This window comes from Delphinapterus leucas, chromosome 6 (genome assembly GCF_059928025.1).
Source record: "Delphinapterus leucas isolate spDelLeu-1000000601 "Yukka" chromosome 6, BTC_Dleu_Yukka2, whole genome shotgun sequence".
Classification (NCBI taxonomy): Eukaryota; Metazoa; Chordata; class Mammalia; order Artiodactyla; family Monodontidae; genus Delphinapterus; species Delphinapterus leucas.
The window spans coordinates 111,805,440-111,818,949 of NC_143134.1; the positions used below are offsets into that span (position 1 = coordinate 111,805,440).

A 13,510-nucleotide genomic window follows, 5' to 3' on the forward strand; every position below is an offset into this window, starting at 1 on the left:
CTGTTTTTTTGTTTTGTTTTGTTTTTTGTTTTCAGAATCTTTGTGGGAAGATTCCCAGCCTCCATTATGGTTACTAAGTTTCTAGAGCTTCCTGAAATCTGTTAGTTGTTTCAATTTCCTTTGTCAACGAACTCTGGCTATAGGGTGGATTGAAAAGGGCTGCATCCTATTCGCAAGTGTGACTCCTTTAGGCAAATCTCAGCCTGATCTGAGCCCAGAGCTGCTGAAATTAGGAAAGATCTTAAAGATCATCTATCTAGTCCAAAGGTTCTCGAGTCTTTGGACAGCCATGGTGGTGGGGTCAGTGCATCTCTTAAAGTTGTGCACAAATTTGTGCTTATACTTCCAACAGTTTCTCTAAAGGTCTGAGACCCAAACAGGTGGAACTCAACTTCTTATTTTACAGGTGAGGAAAATGAGGCTCAGAAAGGAGCATGACCTGAGGTCACCTTACACGTCCAAGGGTGTAGTGGGAAAAGCATTAAGAGCAGTGATTTTTTTAAATTGGGATCTGGTGGTGCAGTGGTTGAGCGTCTGCCTGCCAATGCAGGGGACGCGGGTTCGAGCCCTGGTCTGGGAAGATCCCACATGCCGTGGAGCAACTAGGCCCGTGAGCCACAACTACTGAGCCTGCGTGTCTGGAGCCTGTGCTCCGCAACAAGAGAGGCCGCGACAGTGAGAGGCCCGCGCACCGCGATGAAGAGTGGCCCCTGCTCGCCGCAACTAGAGAAAGCCCTCACACAGAAACAAAGACCCAACACAGCCAAAAATAAATAAATAAATTTATTTTAAAAAAACAAAAACAAAAAACTGGGATCTGTAGAATTCTATGAGGTGCTTCAGTGATTTTACAAATGTTTGATTCAAATTCCGTTTTTAAAGTGGTAACAAATATCACAGACACTTGAAATTGAATGTAGAGCCTAATTTAAGGCTGTAATTGCCTTTTGTAACTCTGATTAATATTAATTTTTTTCAAAACAGCCTCATCGATTGACATTAAGTAAATGTTATAAATGTGAACTTAAGAATTTATCCTGATAAGAGGCATTTTAAATCTTTTACTTTATAGTTTCCTTTGGAAAAAGAAAAAAGGGGGTTGCTGCTAAAAAGAAGTTTGGAAACAGGTGGTTCACCATTTACTAGCTAGTAACCTTGTGAAGCCCAGCGTGGTGAAGCTCACAGAGATAATAAAGTTTAAAAGGTCAGGAAACTTCAAAGATCCATGGAACCCTGGTTTCCTCCCACTCAGGCCAGTGTGTTCTAACAATGTTGTGGTTGCCAACACCCGATCTACTTACTTCATTTGGACCGAAGCCTAGATCTGATGGTCCAAAACTAGAGTTTAAGGCCTGCTTGGGTATGAATGCAAAGTTTCACGAGTCAAATGAACCTTGACAGTCTTGAAAAGTGATCTACATATAAAAAGGCTGTGGGTGGTGGTGTGTATATGAAAGTGGAGGAGGCAGGCACTGCCTCACCAGGATACATTCAGACAACTTAGGAGTCTTTGGAGTTAGATCCACGTTCAAATACCGAGTCAGCTCCTCACTACCCATGTGACTTTGGGTAACTTTTAACCTTTGAGCCCCAGGGTCCTCATCGATAAAATGGCTAAAAATATGTCTCATCAAGCTGTTTTTTTCTTTTATAAACATTTTTATTTATTTATTTGGCTGCATTGGGTCTTTGTTGCTGCGCGTGGGCTTTCTCTAGTTGTGGCGAGCGGGGGCTACTCTTTGTTGCGGTGTGCGGGCTTCTCATCACGATGGTTTCTCTTGTTGCGGAGGACAGGCTCTAGGCGCGTGGGCTTCAGTAGTTGTGGCATGTGGGCTCAGTAGTTGTGGCTCGTGGCCTCTAGAGCACAGGCTCAGTAGCTGTGGCGCACGGGCTTAGTTTCTCCGCGGCATGTGGGGTCTTCCCGGACCAGGGCTCGAACCCGTGTCCCTGGCATTGGCAGGTGGATTCTTAACCACTGTGCTACCCGGGAAGTCCTTTTTTTTTTTTTTAAAGTTTTTTTTTGATGTGGACCATTTTTAAAGTCTTTATTGAATTTGTTACAATATTGCTTCTGTTTTACGTTTTGGTTTTTGGCCCCAAGGTATGTGCTCTTAGCTCCCTGACCAGGGAATGAATCTGCACCCCTTGCATTGGAAGACAAAGCCTTAATCACTGGACCGCCAGGGAAGTCCCTCATCAAGTTGTTTTGAAGATGAAATGATAGAATGTATGTATACGTATTCAAGCACAGGGCCAGGTACCTAGTACTCCACAAGCGGTAGCCATTAGTTCAAGATGGTTCTTTGAAGGTTGGATGTGGCAGGTAACACCCATTAGTTTTATATCATTTATTTCTCTTTTATTTATTTATTTTTTGCGGTACGCGGGCCTCTCACTGCTGGGGCCCCTCCCGTTGCGGAGCACAGGCTCCGGACGCGCAGGCGCAGCGGCCATGGCTCACGGGCCCAGCTGCTCCGCGGCACGTGGCATCCTCCCGGACCGGGCCACGAACCCGTGTCCCCCGCATCGGCAGGCTGACTCTCAACCACTGCGCCACCAGGGAAGCCCTATTTCTCTTTTTAAGTAGGGGGTATGCCAGTGTGATTAGCTGGGTGACGGTAAGAAGTGAGGTCCTGTCCTGTTTGGATTAAGGCAAAGGGAAATGAGCCCAGCCAAGGATTCAGCGATCTCAAACTCCCCAGGGAAACTGCAGGCAGGTACACCAGAGGGAGCCAAGACATGAGAGACGGCAGATGGACCACGGCCTCTCCTCCTCCTCTGGCCCAGGAAAAGCACACGGAAGCCAAAGCGGCTAGTCCAGGACTGGAGGAACTGATGTGCCGCTTCTGAAAAATGAAATCCACATACACGAAACGCAGGCAGAACCAGACTCAAAGAAAACTCTCACCCAAAGAAAATTAGTAAAAGTGCACAGTTTATTATGTACAGCATTGGAAAGGGAGGCCACCTGGAAAAAACTCTCGTACTAACACTGTCATCCTAGAGCTCCTTCTATGCCTCCTCCCTCCCAGGCAATTTAATTCCAACCTTTTGGACTATGAATCCACAAGGCAGAAGAGCGAAGGTTGTTTGGTATCTGGAGATAGACTCAAGGAACGGAAAGCACTGAACCTCTAAGTCTGACAAGAGATTTTCAGCCAGGATATGTGGTTGTCTCCTGGTCCTCAGTGGTCGAGGGTGAGCCACCTCACAAAAGAGACAAAATCATTATTTAAAAATTCAAAATATAAATGCAGCTTGAGTTCCGAGCCAGAATGCTCTGTATATTGTATATCTAATGAACTCAACCAGGCACCTGGATCCACGGTGGTTCAAGGTTTTGTAAAATAACCTTAGAAATGGGCTGTCGGGAGGGGACTCTCGTAGGCTGGGATTTGACAGAGTGACCTAGCTAAGGACAGATATGAAGGGCAGCTTTGGGTAAGGAAGCTGCTATTCTTAGACTTTTCTAGGTGAACTCAGAACTTCAAAGAGGAAGTGGTACAAATGTCACCAGGCAGCTTTCCAGGCTACTTGGCTTCACAGGCATTTGTGAAATGGAAGATGCTTCTTAATATTACAGCAGTGGTGGTTCAGAAGGGCTGACCACTTCCTCCTTCAGCATCACCACATACGACAGAAAAGAAAAATCACCAGGGAAATAAAAAGGACCTATACCTATATAGATATGCTAAGCTTGAGAGCATCTTCCCAAGCTCCTTGGATATTGTGTGCCCGAGAGACTATGAATTCCTTCTACTACTTAATGAATGGTAGCCAAGATAGCTCACAGTGTACACGAGTCGATAGCATGCAGACAGTAAAATATAATGGTTTTCTGAAGATATATTTTTTAAAGTATTAGTCCCTTAAGCTATTCAAATGGGTATATAAACAATGGCTTATAGAACTTAGAGAAAATTTTATTTAAAAAAATCAAAACTATTTAGAACCTGATATACAAAAATAGGCAAAAGTGAGAAAAAAAAAGCACTTTTGTGACAAGTATTTAGCTGGTTTGAAAGACCACAGAGGAATCATTTACTCATAAAGGGGCTCAAAGAAGTTAAAAAAACAAACCACCCACGTTATTTTCAAAGGACGTCTACAGCAATGGATTTAGAAGTCTTTCAAGGGTTAGGGTCATCATTTTCCTTGGTCTTCCCCTTTTTCTCCAGTGCTAACAGGTACTGGCAAGGACATGTCTACCCTTAAGTAAGGAGTATTTTGCAGCATCGGGGGTGTGGGTGGGGCAGTTTGAGTTTAGAAGGTAAACTGATGTTAGGGAAATTTCCTTAGCTGAGACTCCCCGGAAGTAAGGCACATGTGGCCCAGAGAAGCTGGTTGTAGCCCGAGGTCACAAATGCAAAACATTTGTCCGGCCAGGGTGTCGGGCTGGGGTGATAGCCTGCCTCCCTCCTTTGGCCCGGCTGCCGACAGAGGGCACAGAATGACTCAATGAGATGCGAAAGAAGATGGACGTAACCTATCGCATAACAATCTAAAAATACGAACTCTGAAGTATTTTAGAGTGAGAGATTATCTTACATAAATCATCACTCTCACGTACTATTTACAAGCTAACAACCTTCGTCTGTGGCTAGGAGCACTACACGTTCTAAGAACATCACACTCAACATATGGAAAAAGGAACGGAGGGAGGAAAGTCAAGGTTCCCACCCTATTCCCTCCTTATGGGTTAGAGGCTGGTTTGGTCCCCACTTCATCCTTAGGAGGGAAGAGCTCATCTCTGCATCGGCCTACATGGCTCACTGTTTTGCCCCCATGATGCCTTGCAGCATATCTATGGGCAGAGGGAAGACGATTGTCGAGTTTTTCTCAGCAGCAATGGTGGTCAGTGTCTGAAGGTACCGGAGCTGAAGGGCAGCAGGAGATTCGGTGATGACCATGGAGGCTTCTTTCAGAGCCCTGGATGCATTCATTTCTCCCTCAGCTGCAATGACCTACAGAACAGTGGCAAGGAGAAGTCAAACCAGAGAACACGGGCGGGTGTTGAGCAGTTCAAACCGGGGTACGTCTAGCTCAGGTGGTACACAAAGCCTTCCTGAGAGTCAGCCAGAATAATTCTAAGGAAATCAATTTCCAGACTCAGTTCCTGTATGTTCTTTTTCCTGTAACTGATTTGCCTGAATATGTGCCTGAGGGCAAGACATTCTCTTTTACTATTTATTGCCTTTCTCCCATTTCTAGGGCACCAAACAAGGGGACAATTCAGAATACTGTGTAGGGGCTGAGAAAGTGAATGACCCCAGTGACTGTATACAAAGCCTTTTGCAAGTCAGATGGATTTCCAATTCTTTGATTTCAAAGAAAGGGAAGAGGACCTTATTGTACTGCAAGCGGATGGATAATTAAAAGTATTTTTTGATGAAAGATCACTGTAGGATTTTTTAGCACGTAAATTCAGAGGGAGTGCTAAGAATTGTATAAAGTTACTTAAAAAAAAACTTCCAATTCCATCTACTTATTTATATAAATAAGGTTTCTTACTCCTTATACCTATAAAAATGAAAAGTAGAATTGATGCTGAATATTGTCTTATTCTTGCAATAAGTAACAACCATCTACAAAGACATGGATTCATTCCTCATTCATCTCATTGAGACCCTTGCTTGTAGTCAGAGAAATTTTAAAAATATTTTAACTTATATACTAAATGTGTTCCAGAAGGGTGAGAAAATAATTCATGACAAAATACATTATATTAGGAAAAGACTCTGTGGGGGAGGTGGAATGGAAATAAAAGTTCAAGGAGAAAAAGAAAAAATGAAAAATTCCTAATTGCTAAAAGAACTTATTCTTTCATCATTCTATAAAACAGAGGATGAAATCATTACGTTATCGAAATTTCACTGGATACATTTAAAAGAATGATGTTAACAGTTTCATTTCAAAATGTCAATTTTTAAAACATGCCAGGACTTTATGCTTGACAAGTATATACATTCAAAATGAAAAATTGTACATGTCTATTTAAAATGTGAGATGGGACGTAGAGTTTTTCTAAATTCTTTGAGGGGTTACACGAGCAAAAAGTTTGAAGATCACTGGAGTGGTGGGGACGGCAGGGGCGTTGGAGTCTGGATGGTCTTAAGCTCAAATTGCAAACCTAACCCTTCCTAGCTGAATGTCCTCAGAAAGGTTACAGTAAGTCCCCCACAAACGAACGAGTTCCGCTCTGAGAGCACGTTCGTAAGTCCAATTTGTTCGTAAGTCCAACAAAGTTAGCCTAGGTACCCAACTAACACAATTGGCTATATACCGCTGCTTCTACACTTGCTTCCAGACATCCTGGGCTTGAAATAAAGATACTGTACTCCTGTACTCTATACAGTCCTGTAAAGTACACAGAAGCACAACCACTTGTAGAGGATGCACGCACACGACAACGTAACCCAGACACGTGAACTAACTTATGTGGCTGGACACGCACTAACGCACGTTTGCATCTTTGAAAGTTTGCAACTGGAAGGTACGTAACTTGAAGGTTCGCATGTAGGGGACTTACTGTATTTAACATTCTGAGCCTCAGTTTCTTATTCTTAAAATGGGATAGCACCTACCTCATGGGACCATTGTGAGGAAGACAGAGAAAGTCTATTATATGTTGAGTGTATAAACGGAGGCTAATTATGTAGGAAGGGCAAGCGCCAAGTCAAGACCTAATTTTTGGATCCACTTATACCCTAATTCCTAAAAGATTCAGAAGCCAAATCAAGGCAGTTACTTCTAATTCGTAATCCTAGGAGAAGAGGTGTAAACATACCATAATCCTCAAGACTAAAAGGGTAGTTAGGTTGTTCTCACAGGGATCTCAAAATATTAATGGTTCTTAACACTGCTGTGAATATCAGAATTGAAAGCAATGGTCTTACGACCAGTACAATTTCATTCACGTATACAGTAAACGTTGGGGGCCTCCCAGGTGTCAAGCCCTGTGAGGGGCTAGGGATAGAGGGGGACTCCCCCGCCTCCCTCAGCTCCTGGCCAAGTAGGGGAGACAGACTGGAAGCAGATCATTTCATTCCAGTGTGACAAATGCTGACAGAGACATGTACAAATGCCTGCACAGAGAGGAAAGCAATTTTTGCAGAAGGTGAAGTGGTGAGGTTACAGAAGAAGCTGAACATTACAGGACGTAAGCCTTGCTGTCTGGATTAAGATGAGAAAGAATATTGCAGGCAGAACACATGAAAAGGTACTGAGGTGCAAAAGAGCTGGTGTATTCCAGGACCCTGTAAGGGGATGAGCACTGTGGGGAAGAAGGGAAGGTAGGGGGTGAATCAGGCAAGGTGGGAAGGTGGGGGGTGAACGGGGCAGAGGGGAAGGTGGGAGACGAATGGGACAAGGTGGGAAGGTGGGGGGTGAACGGGGCAGAAGGGAAGGTGGGAGACGAATGGGACAAGCTGGGAAGGTGGGCGGGGGGGGGGGAATGGGGCGGGGTAGGAAGGGCAGCACAAGCTCGGGTGTTCGTCTTCATCCCGGAGGCGATGGGAACCCTCATCAGATGTAGTTTGAGCAAACACTCCGACAGATGTCTGAGAATCAGTAAGAGAAAAGACCGAGAGGGAGAGCTTTCAGAGTGATTTGGTGCCAGTCACCGGCAGTGGGGATGGAGGAGGAAACAGACTGGGGCGCTGCTCAGGAGGGAGACTCAACAGTGTGGGGCAGACTGGGACGGGACCAGAGGGGCACAGAGGCTGAGTCCAGGTTCCCGGATTGCGGTGCATTCGGTGAGACAGGGGATACTTACTGGGAGATGGAACCCAGATTAGAGGATAAAAACCTAAATTTATCAAGGCAAACCATTATGCCCTACTAGATGTGTGAGAAGGGGCCAGTGCCAGCCATACTGAAAGGGACTCCGGGAACTGTCCTCCCAGGCAAACACTGGAGAGAACGCACAAGCCGACCCTGCCACGAGAATGGCAGGCTCTGATTTTCTTTCCATGTCATCTCAGATGCCCAGTTAGGTCCTTTTTTCTGTCTGGACATGGACCAACTGCAAAGATAGCTCATCTCCCACTACCAATCAATATACCATCTCTTGGCTGGGAAGCCAGACCCACCCGGCTGTCTCACATTTTGTTAATAGAAAAGCTGCTCTGAGTGAGCTGCCCAAGAGGTGAACACAATACCACAGGCCGTGTCTAATACAGGCCAAGCGGGCACTGTGGGTAGGATGTTAGGAAGCAACGCAAGCTACCCATGGGTGTGTGCGCCTTCTGCAAAAAGTGCAGTAGTCCCCTGTCAATCGGCACTTCATCTTTACAGACCGTCGTGTCGAAAGCTGGCACTTTCAGGTACGTGGGCCGTCCTGCTGTCTCCTGTGGCCTAGGGGGGCTGCTCTGAGGGAAGCGCCAAGAAAGGTGACCTGCATTCTTGCACCCCACCCTCTCAATTATTAGATGAGTAGCCCCAGAGATAGGAGCCCGAAAGCACATGCCAGGCACTTTTCTGAGAACCGTGAAAAAGGAAATAAGGGAGAATTTGCAAGCACGGAAGACATTCCATTTCCAGTCATTAAGAGTTGGACCGAAAACTTTAAAAAGAGGTCCCCCTAACGTATCATAACACGTTCAGGATAATCTGTCCTCTTTTGTGGCCTTTCCTCTCACAATTACGCTTGTGAGCACTTAAATGTTCATTCTCTTCGCTGTGCAGTACACCTTCGTATGAATCAACCATGTTTATTTATCCATCCAGCCAGCAATGGATATGTGGGTAGTTGCCAGTCGGGGGTAATTACAAAGTGCTGCTGGAGTACTGGAGTGAACACTCCAGCATGTGCCCTTTGGTAAACAAATATGTGCATTCCTCGCAGATACAGACAGACAGTTTTCCAGAGCGGCTGTACCGAGCTATATTCTCACCAACAAAACCTCCTCCCTCGCCCACACTTGCATCTTTTGCTTCCTTTTTTCTTTTTTTAAGCCATTCTGGTGGATGGTTAGCGTGGCATCTGCTTGTGACTTGCATTTGCATTTCCCTGAGGGCCAATTAACTTGAGGAATTTTTCTCTGAAGTCTCTTCATCTATAGACTCTCCCACCCTTTTCCTCTGCAATTTATTTGTTGAAGAAATGGTGACCCCTATTTCCCTGAGAACTTGAGTACAGGGCCTTATGGCTGTTGCGGGGCTACTGTACCTCATGGAAGGATGAGACTCCTTGTGATTCTGCGTGTTAACCGCACCCTTAAAGACAGCCTCACCCAAGTGAGAGCACAGTAATTCAGAATTCTAACCAGCTTCCTTTATCTCTTCTTATTGTTAGAAAGGGAAGTCAGGAGCTCTCTTTCTTAACTGGTGAGAATGCTGGTAGAAGAGACTCGGTCCATCCTGGAAAGTCCCAGAGGAGGCAGTGGGGAGCAGAAGAAATTCTAATCTCCATGGTCACTAATCAACTGTGTGCTTTTCAGGGAAACACATAACTTTTCTGGGCTTTGACGTTTTCATCTAAAGAGTGAGATGGCAAATAAGTTTCATGTTTAGGGCCAATTCCAAGCAGTTGCAGGTTGTCACCTGGAGTGTTTCAGCACGGTTCTAAGGTCAAGTCAAGCTCAGGGGAAAACGGTGCTGTGGTTAATTACTGGCCTGGGAGCCTGAGGGTGGAGTGGCAGCCTCTGGGCCAGGTATTTGTCACCTTCAGAAGATAATCCCTAAGGACCCTTCAGGCTCCGAAACTCTACGTATTCTATGTATGATAAATTCTATTATTCAATATGGTTTGGAAATGGGGCTTTTGGTTAATGACATATTCTAGGTAAAAGCGATTCCTAATCTTCCAAATAACTAAATTATAGTGGGGCATATTTAATATCATTAACACAAATGTAATTTAATCTTCTAAATAAAATATGATGGTTTGGAGAGAAAGTACTTGAGGGTGTTGTAGTGTTATCACAAGCATCAATGAACACATCAGGCAAATCTAAAAATCCTGGTTAGTAGAAAATTCTGGATGCAGTGTGTCAAATGAACTACTATTCTATTTGGTGCTGGCTAAAAAATTACAGTGACCAATCCGTGGCTTACAGGGCATCCTAACAGAAGGGCAGGGTTCTGTGGTTAGCCAATTATCACCAGTTACTACTGTTTTCTAATGGCAACAAATTGGTTCGCTCCTGGTATCCTGGGAGATCTGTCACATCCACAGCAACCACTCCTATGAAAACTATCCCTCTTCCTCCACCCATTCATAGGTAAGGGGCTGTGGGACCTTATTAGGATCTTTGAGTGAAGCTGGACTGAAAAGAATCACTCTGCTGTGAATTTGGAATCGGGGCTGGTGTGTCTCCTTCAGCGTTCAACTGGGGAGACGTGCACTTGGGAGTCAGACATTCTCCCCCTCCAGCTGTCTGCAGCGAGACGTGGCCCAGGATATGGAATGCCTGCCTCCCCTGAGGCTGCTTTCTGGTCTCTGGCTCCAATTCTGGTGAGGCTTGACTCTACTTCCTACCCTTGGGTGTGGTGAGATATCCCTTATGCACTATCATCTCAATAGATCCTCTTTTCCAGGTTCACAAATATTCCCTCAGCACCTCCCATGGGGGTCATGTACCCATGTAGGGTTAAGACATAGGCAGGGATAATGATTAAAAAAAAGAGGGGGGGAAACATGCAGACATCAAAGAAAGAGAAGTGAAAAAAAGAGAAGAGGAGAGAAAGGAAGAGCAAACAGTAAGAAGAAAGAAGAACCTGGGAAAAGACAGAGAATGAAACAGAAGACAAAAACAGGGAAGGAATGAATGGTAAGCAAACTGATGTGATTGCCCATCTGCTCTGAAGTCAGAACTGTTAATGTGTCCTTAATAGGGGACTGGGAGAATAATGTATGGGATGTGCAGTTAGAACGAGGTAGATCTCTGTGTACTGCTATTCCCAGGAGATACTGTTGAGTGAGAAAAGCAAGGTGAAGAACAGTTATGTATTGTATGATCCCACTTTTGTAAACCAAACAAGCCAGTAGACTAACAACCTAGTCAAATAAACCCCAAATGGAAATCTTCCAGTATGTACACTAAGCTGTTCAGAGTGCTGGCCTCTGGGGGAAATGTAAAGTGACGGGGAGAGCCTTCATCTTCACTACTTCAGGATCGTTTCAATGTTTTACAACAAACACGTTTTACTTTGTGTAATTAAAAAAGAAAACTCAACAGGAAAAACAAACAGGCTACAAAGAAAAAAAAAAGGTTACCTTGGCCCGGGCCTCCCGGGATGCCTCTGCTTCAGCAGCCATGGCTCTCTGCAGCTGCACAGGGAGCTTCACATCCTTAATCTCCACACGCTCCACCTTTATTCCCCAGTCATCAGTGGCATCATCCAGAGTGGTCTGTGAGGAAGAGAGAAGGAAGCTAGAAATGTTCAGCCCCCGCCCAGTGGCCTAAGGTAGCTCTGTTCACTGGGATTTGGAGCGGGAAAGGCACTGGTGGAGGGTTGCAGAGAGATCAGTTATCCATGCAGGCAGGGAGGCTGAGGTGGGAGGCTGGGTTACTGGGGAGCGGATCCTGATTGTTACTAGTAAGCTAACGTGGGCTGGCAAACTTTTTCTAAAAGGGTCAGACAGTGATTGTTTATTTTCAGTCTCTGTTGCAACTAACCCTACCTGTGCAGGTCAAAAGCAGCCATGGGTAGTACATTAATCAATGGGTGTGGCTGTATTCCAATAAAACTTCACTTATAAAAACAGGTGGCCAGCAGACTCCTGAGCCCATGTGACTCTGTGTGAGCCACGTTATTTCTTTGTGCTTCAGTATCCTCCCTTTACAACGGTAGGAATGAAATCATTCTATTCTATTTCATATGGCTGTTGTGGGCATCAAGTAAGACCAGAGATTTCACACACAGTGAAGTCTATACAAATAATAACAGTTCAGGTTTATAGTACTTGATCTTTTTTGAACAAGTCAGGTTTGATTCGTCATCTGTTACGTAAGCAAGACTGGAAAGCGTAAGAGTTGCAAAGGCAGTCACGGGACTCGCACAGAATATGGCTTTAACTACACCTGCGCTATCTTGCAGAACGGCCTCTGCACTCTTATGCTAAAGAAAAAGGTTAACACTAATTCTGGGAGAAAAAAATACACACTGGAGGGAATTAAAAAACAATGCACACATCGGAGTGTTATTAACCCATGAGCTAATTATGTGAAAAAAATCCCCTTCCATCAAGTTTGGGAAAACTTTTCTACAAAGAAAAAAAGGCCGGTGATTCCCCAACTTGACTTGCTGAAAAGTTCTCAAATACCCACTGACCCTTTGCTTTATTTTCCAACTTCTGTGAGTTGCAGCACGGGTGCACTCCTCACCTGCATGTTGTGTGCAATTTCTTCCCTGTCGGAGAGGATCTGGGAAAGGTTCTTGGTGCCCAGGACATTCCTCAGAGTCGTCTGTGCCAAAAGACGGGTTGCTGAGTCAGCGTTGGTGATGTTCGCCACAGCTAGGGTAGCGTTCTGAACACGGTAGTAGACCACGCCGTCCACACTAATTGTCACTGAATCCTTAGTGAGGATCTACAACACAAAGGAAGCAATTTTACATCTGTCAACCACCTCTTTCTTTAATAAAACTGTAAGGAATGTTATGTGACAGAACACCTTAAAACACTAGCTGATTGTCTTTAGTAAGTGCTGTTGACTAAATGTGTTCCCCCAAAATCCATGTTGAAACCCAATCCCCAGTGTGTTGGTGTGTGGAGGTGGGCCTTTGGGAGGTGATTAGGTCATGAGAGTGAACCCCTCGTGAATGGGATTAGTGCCCTTAGAAAAGAGGCCCCAGAGAGATCCCTCCCCCCTTCTACCATGTGAGGACACAATGAAAAGACAGTGGAAGCAGGCCCTCATCAGACACCGAATCTGCTGGTGCCTTGATCTCGGACTTCTCAGACTCCAGAACTGTGAGCAATACACTTCTGTTGTTTATAAGCCACATAGTCTATGGTGGTTTGTTACAGCAGCCCAAAGGGACTAAGAGAGCAAAGCATTAGAATGTTAACTATGTCTATAAAATTTTAACAAAGTACATTCATTTATTTATTAATTCCATTCCTTCATTCGATCACTTAACAAATACTGAGACTTAGTAGCAGTTAGCAGCAGGCACTGTGCTATGTTCCAGGGATAAAGGTATGAAAAAACTTGGTTCCCACTTTCAAAGAGGTTGAGGAATCAAGGGGAGCTCTAAGGGACTAAGGATGGACAGTTTTAGGTGGCAGAGGTGATACATGAACTGAGTCTTGAAAAAGGAAATAAACATTTTCTGAGGATAGAGTGAACGAGTATTCAGGGCAGAGAGAATAATGTGTGAAAGGAACAGAGGTACCAGGGAGCCGAGGTTTGATGAACTGTAAGTAGCAGAGTGTTACCAGAACGAAAAGTGAACGGAACTGTTTTCGTAGGGTGAGGTCAAGGTGGAAGTATATTTACAGCAGGCTACGTGAAAATGCTCAACAGGACACAGTGAATCAGTGCTTCCTATCACATTCAAGGGC

At 44.8% G+C, this 13,510-nt stretch overlaps 1 protein-coding gene across 1 annotated transcript in view; it reads right to left on the reverse strand.

The window, feature by feature from the left end:
- Positions 1-2,918: 2,918 nt before the first annotated feature.
- Positions 2,919-13,510, reverse strand: part of STOM (stomatin) — a 28,129-nt gene continuing 17,537 nt past the window's right edge. The window contains exons 5-7 of the mRNA XM_022578850.2: positions 12,330-12,533; positions 11,219-11,353; positions 2,919-4,964 (exon numbers count right to left, since the gene is read on the reverse strand). Coding sequence (XP_022434558.1) covers positions 4,770-4,964; positions 11,219-11,353; positions 12,330-12,533 — 534 coding nt within the window. The 3' untranslated portion in view covers positions 2,919-4,769. The remainder of the gene's footprint in view (positions 4,965-11,218; positions 11,354-12,329; positions 12,534-13,510) is intronic.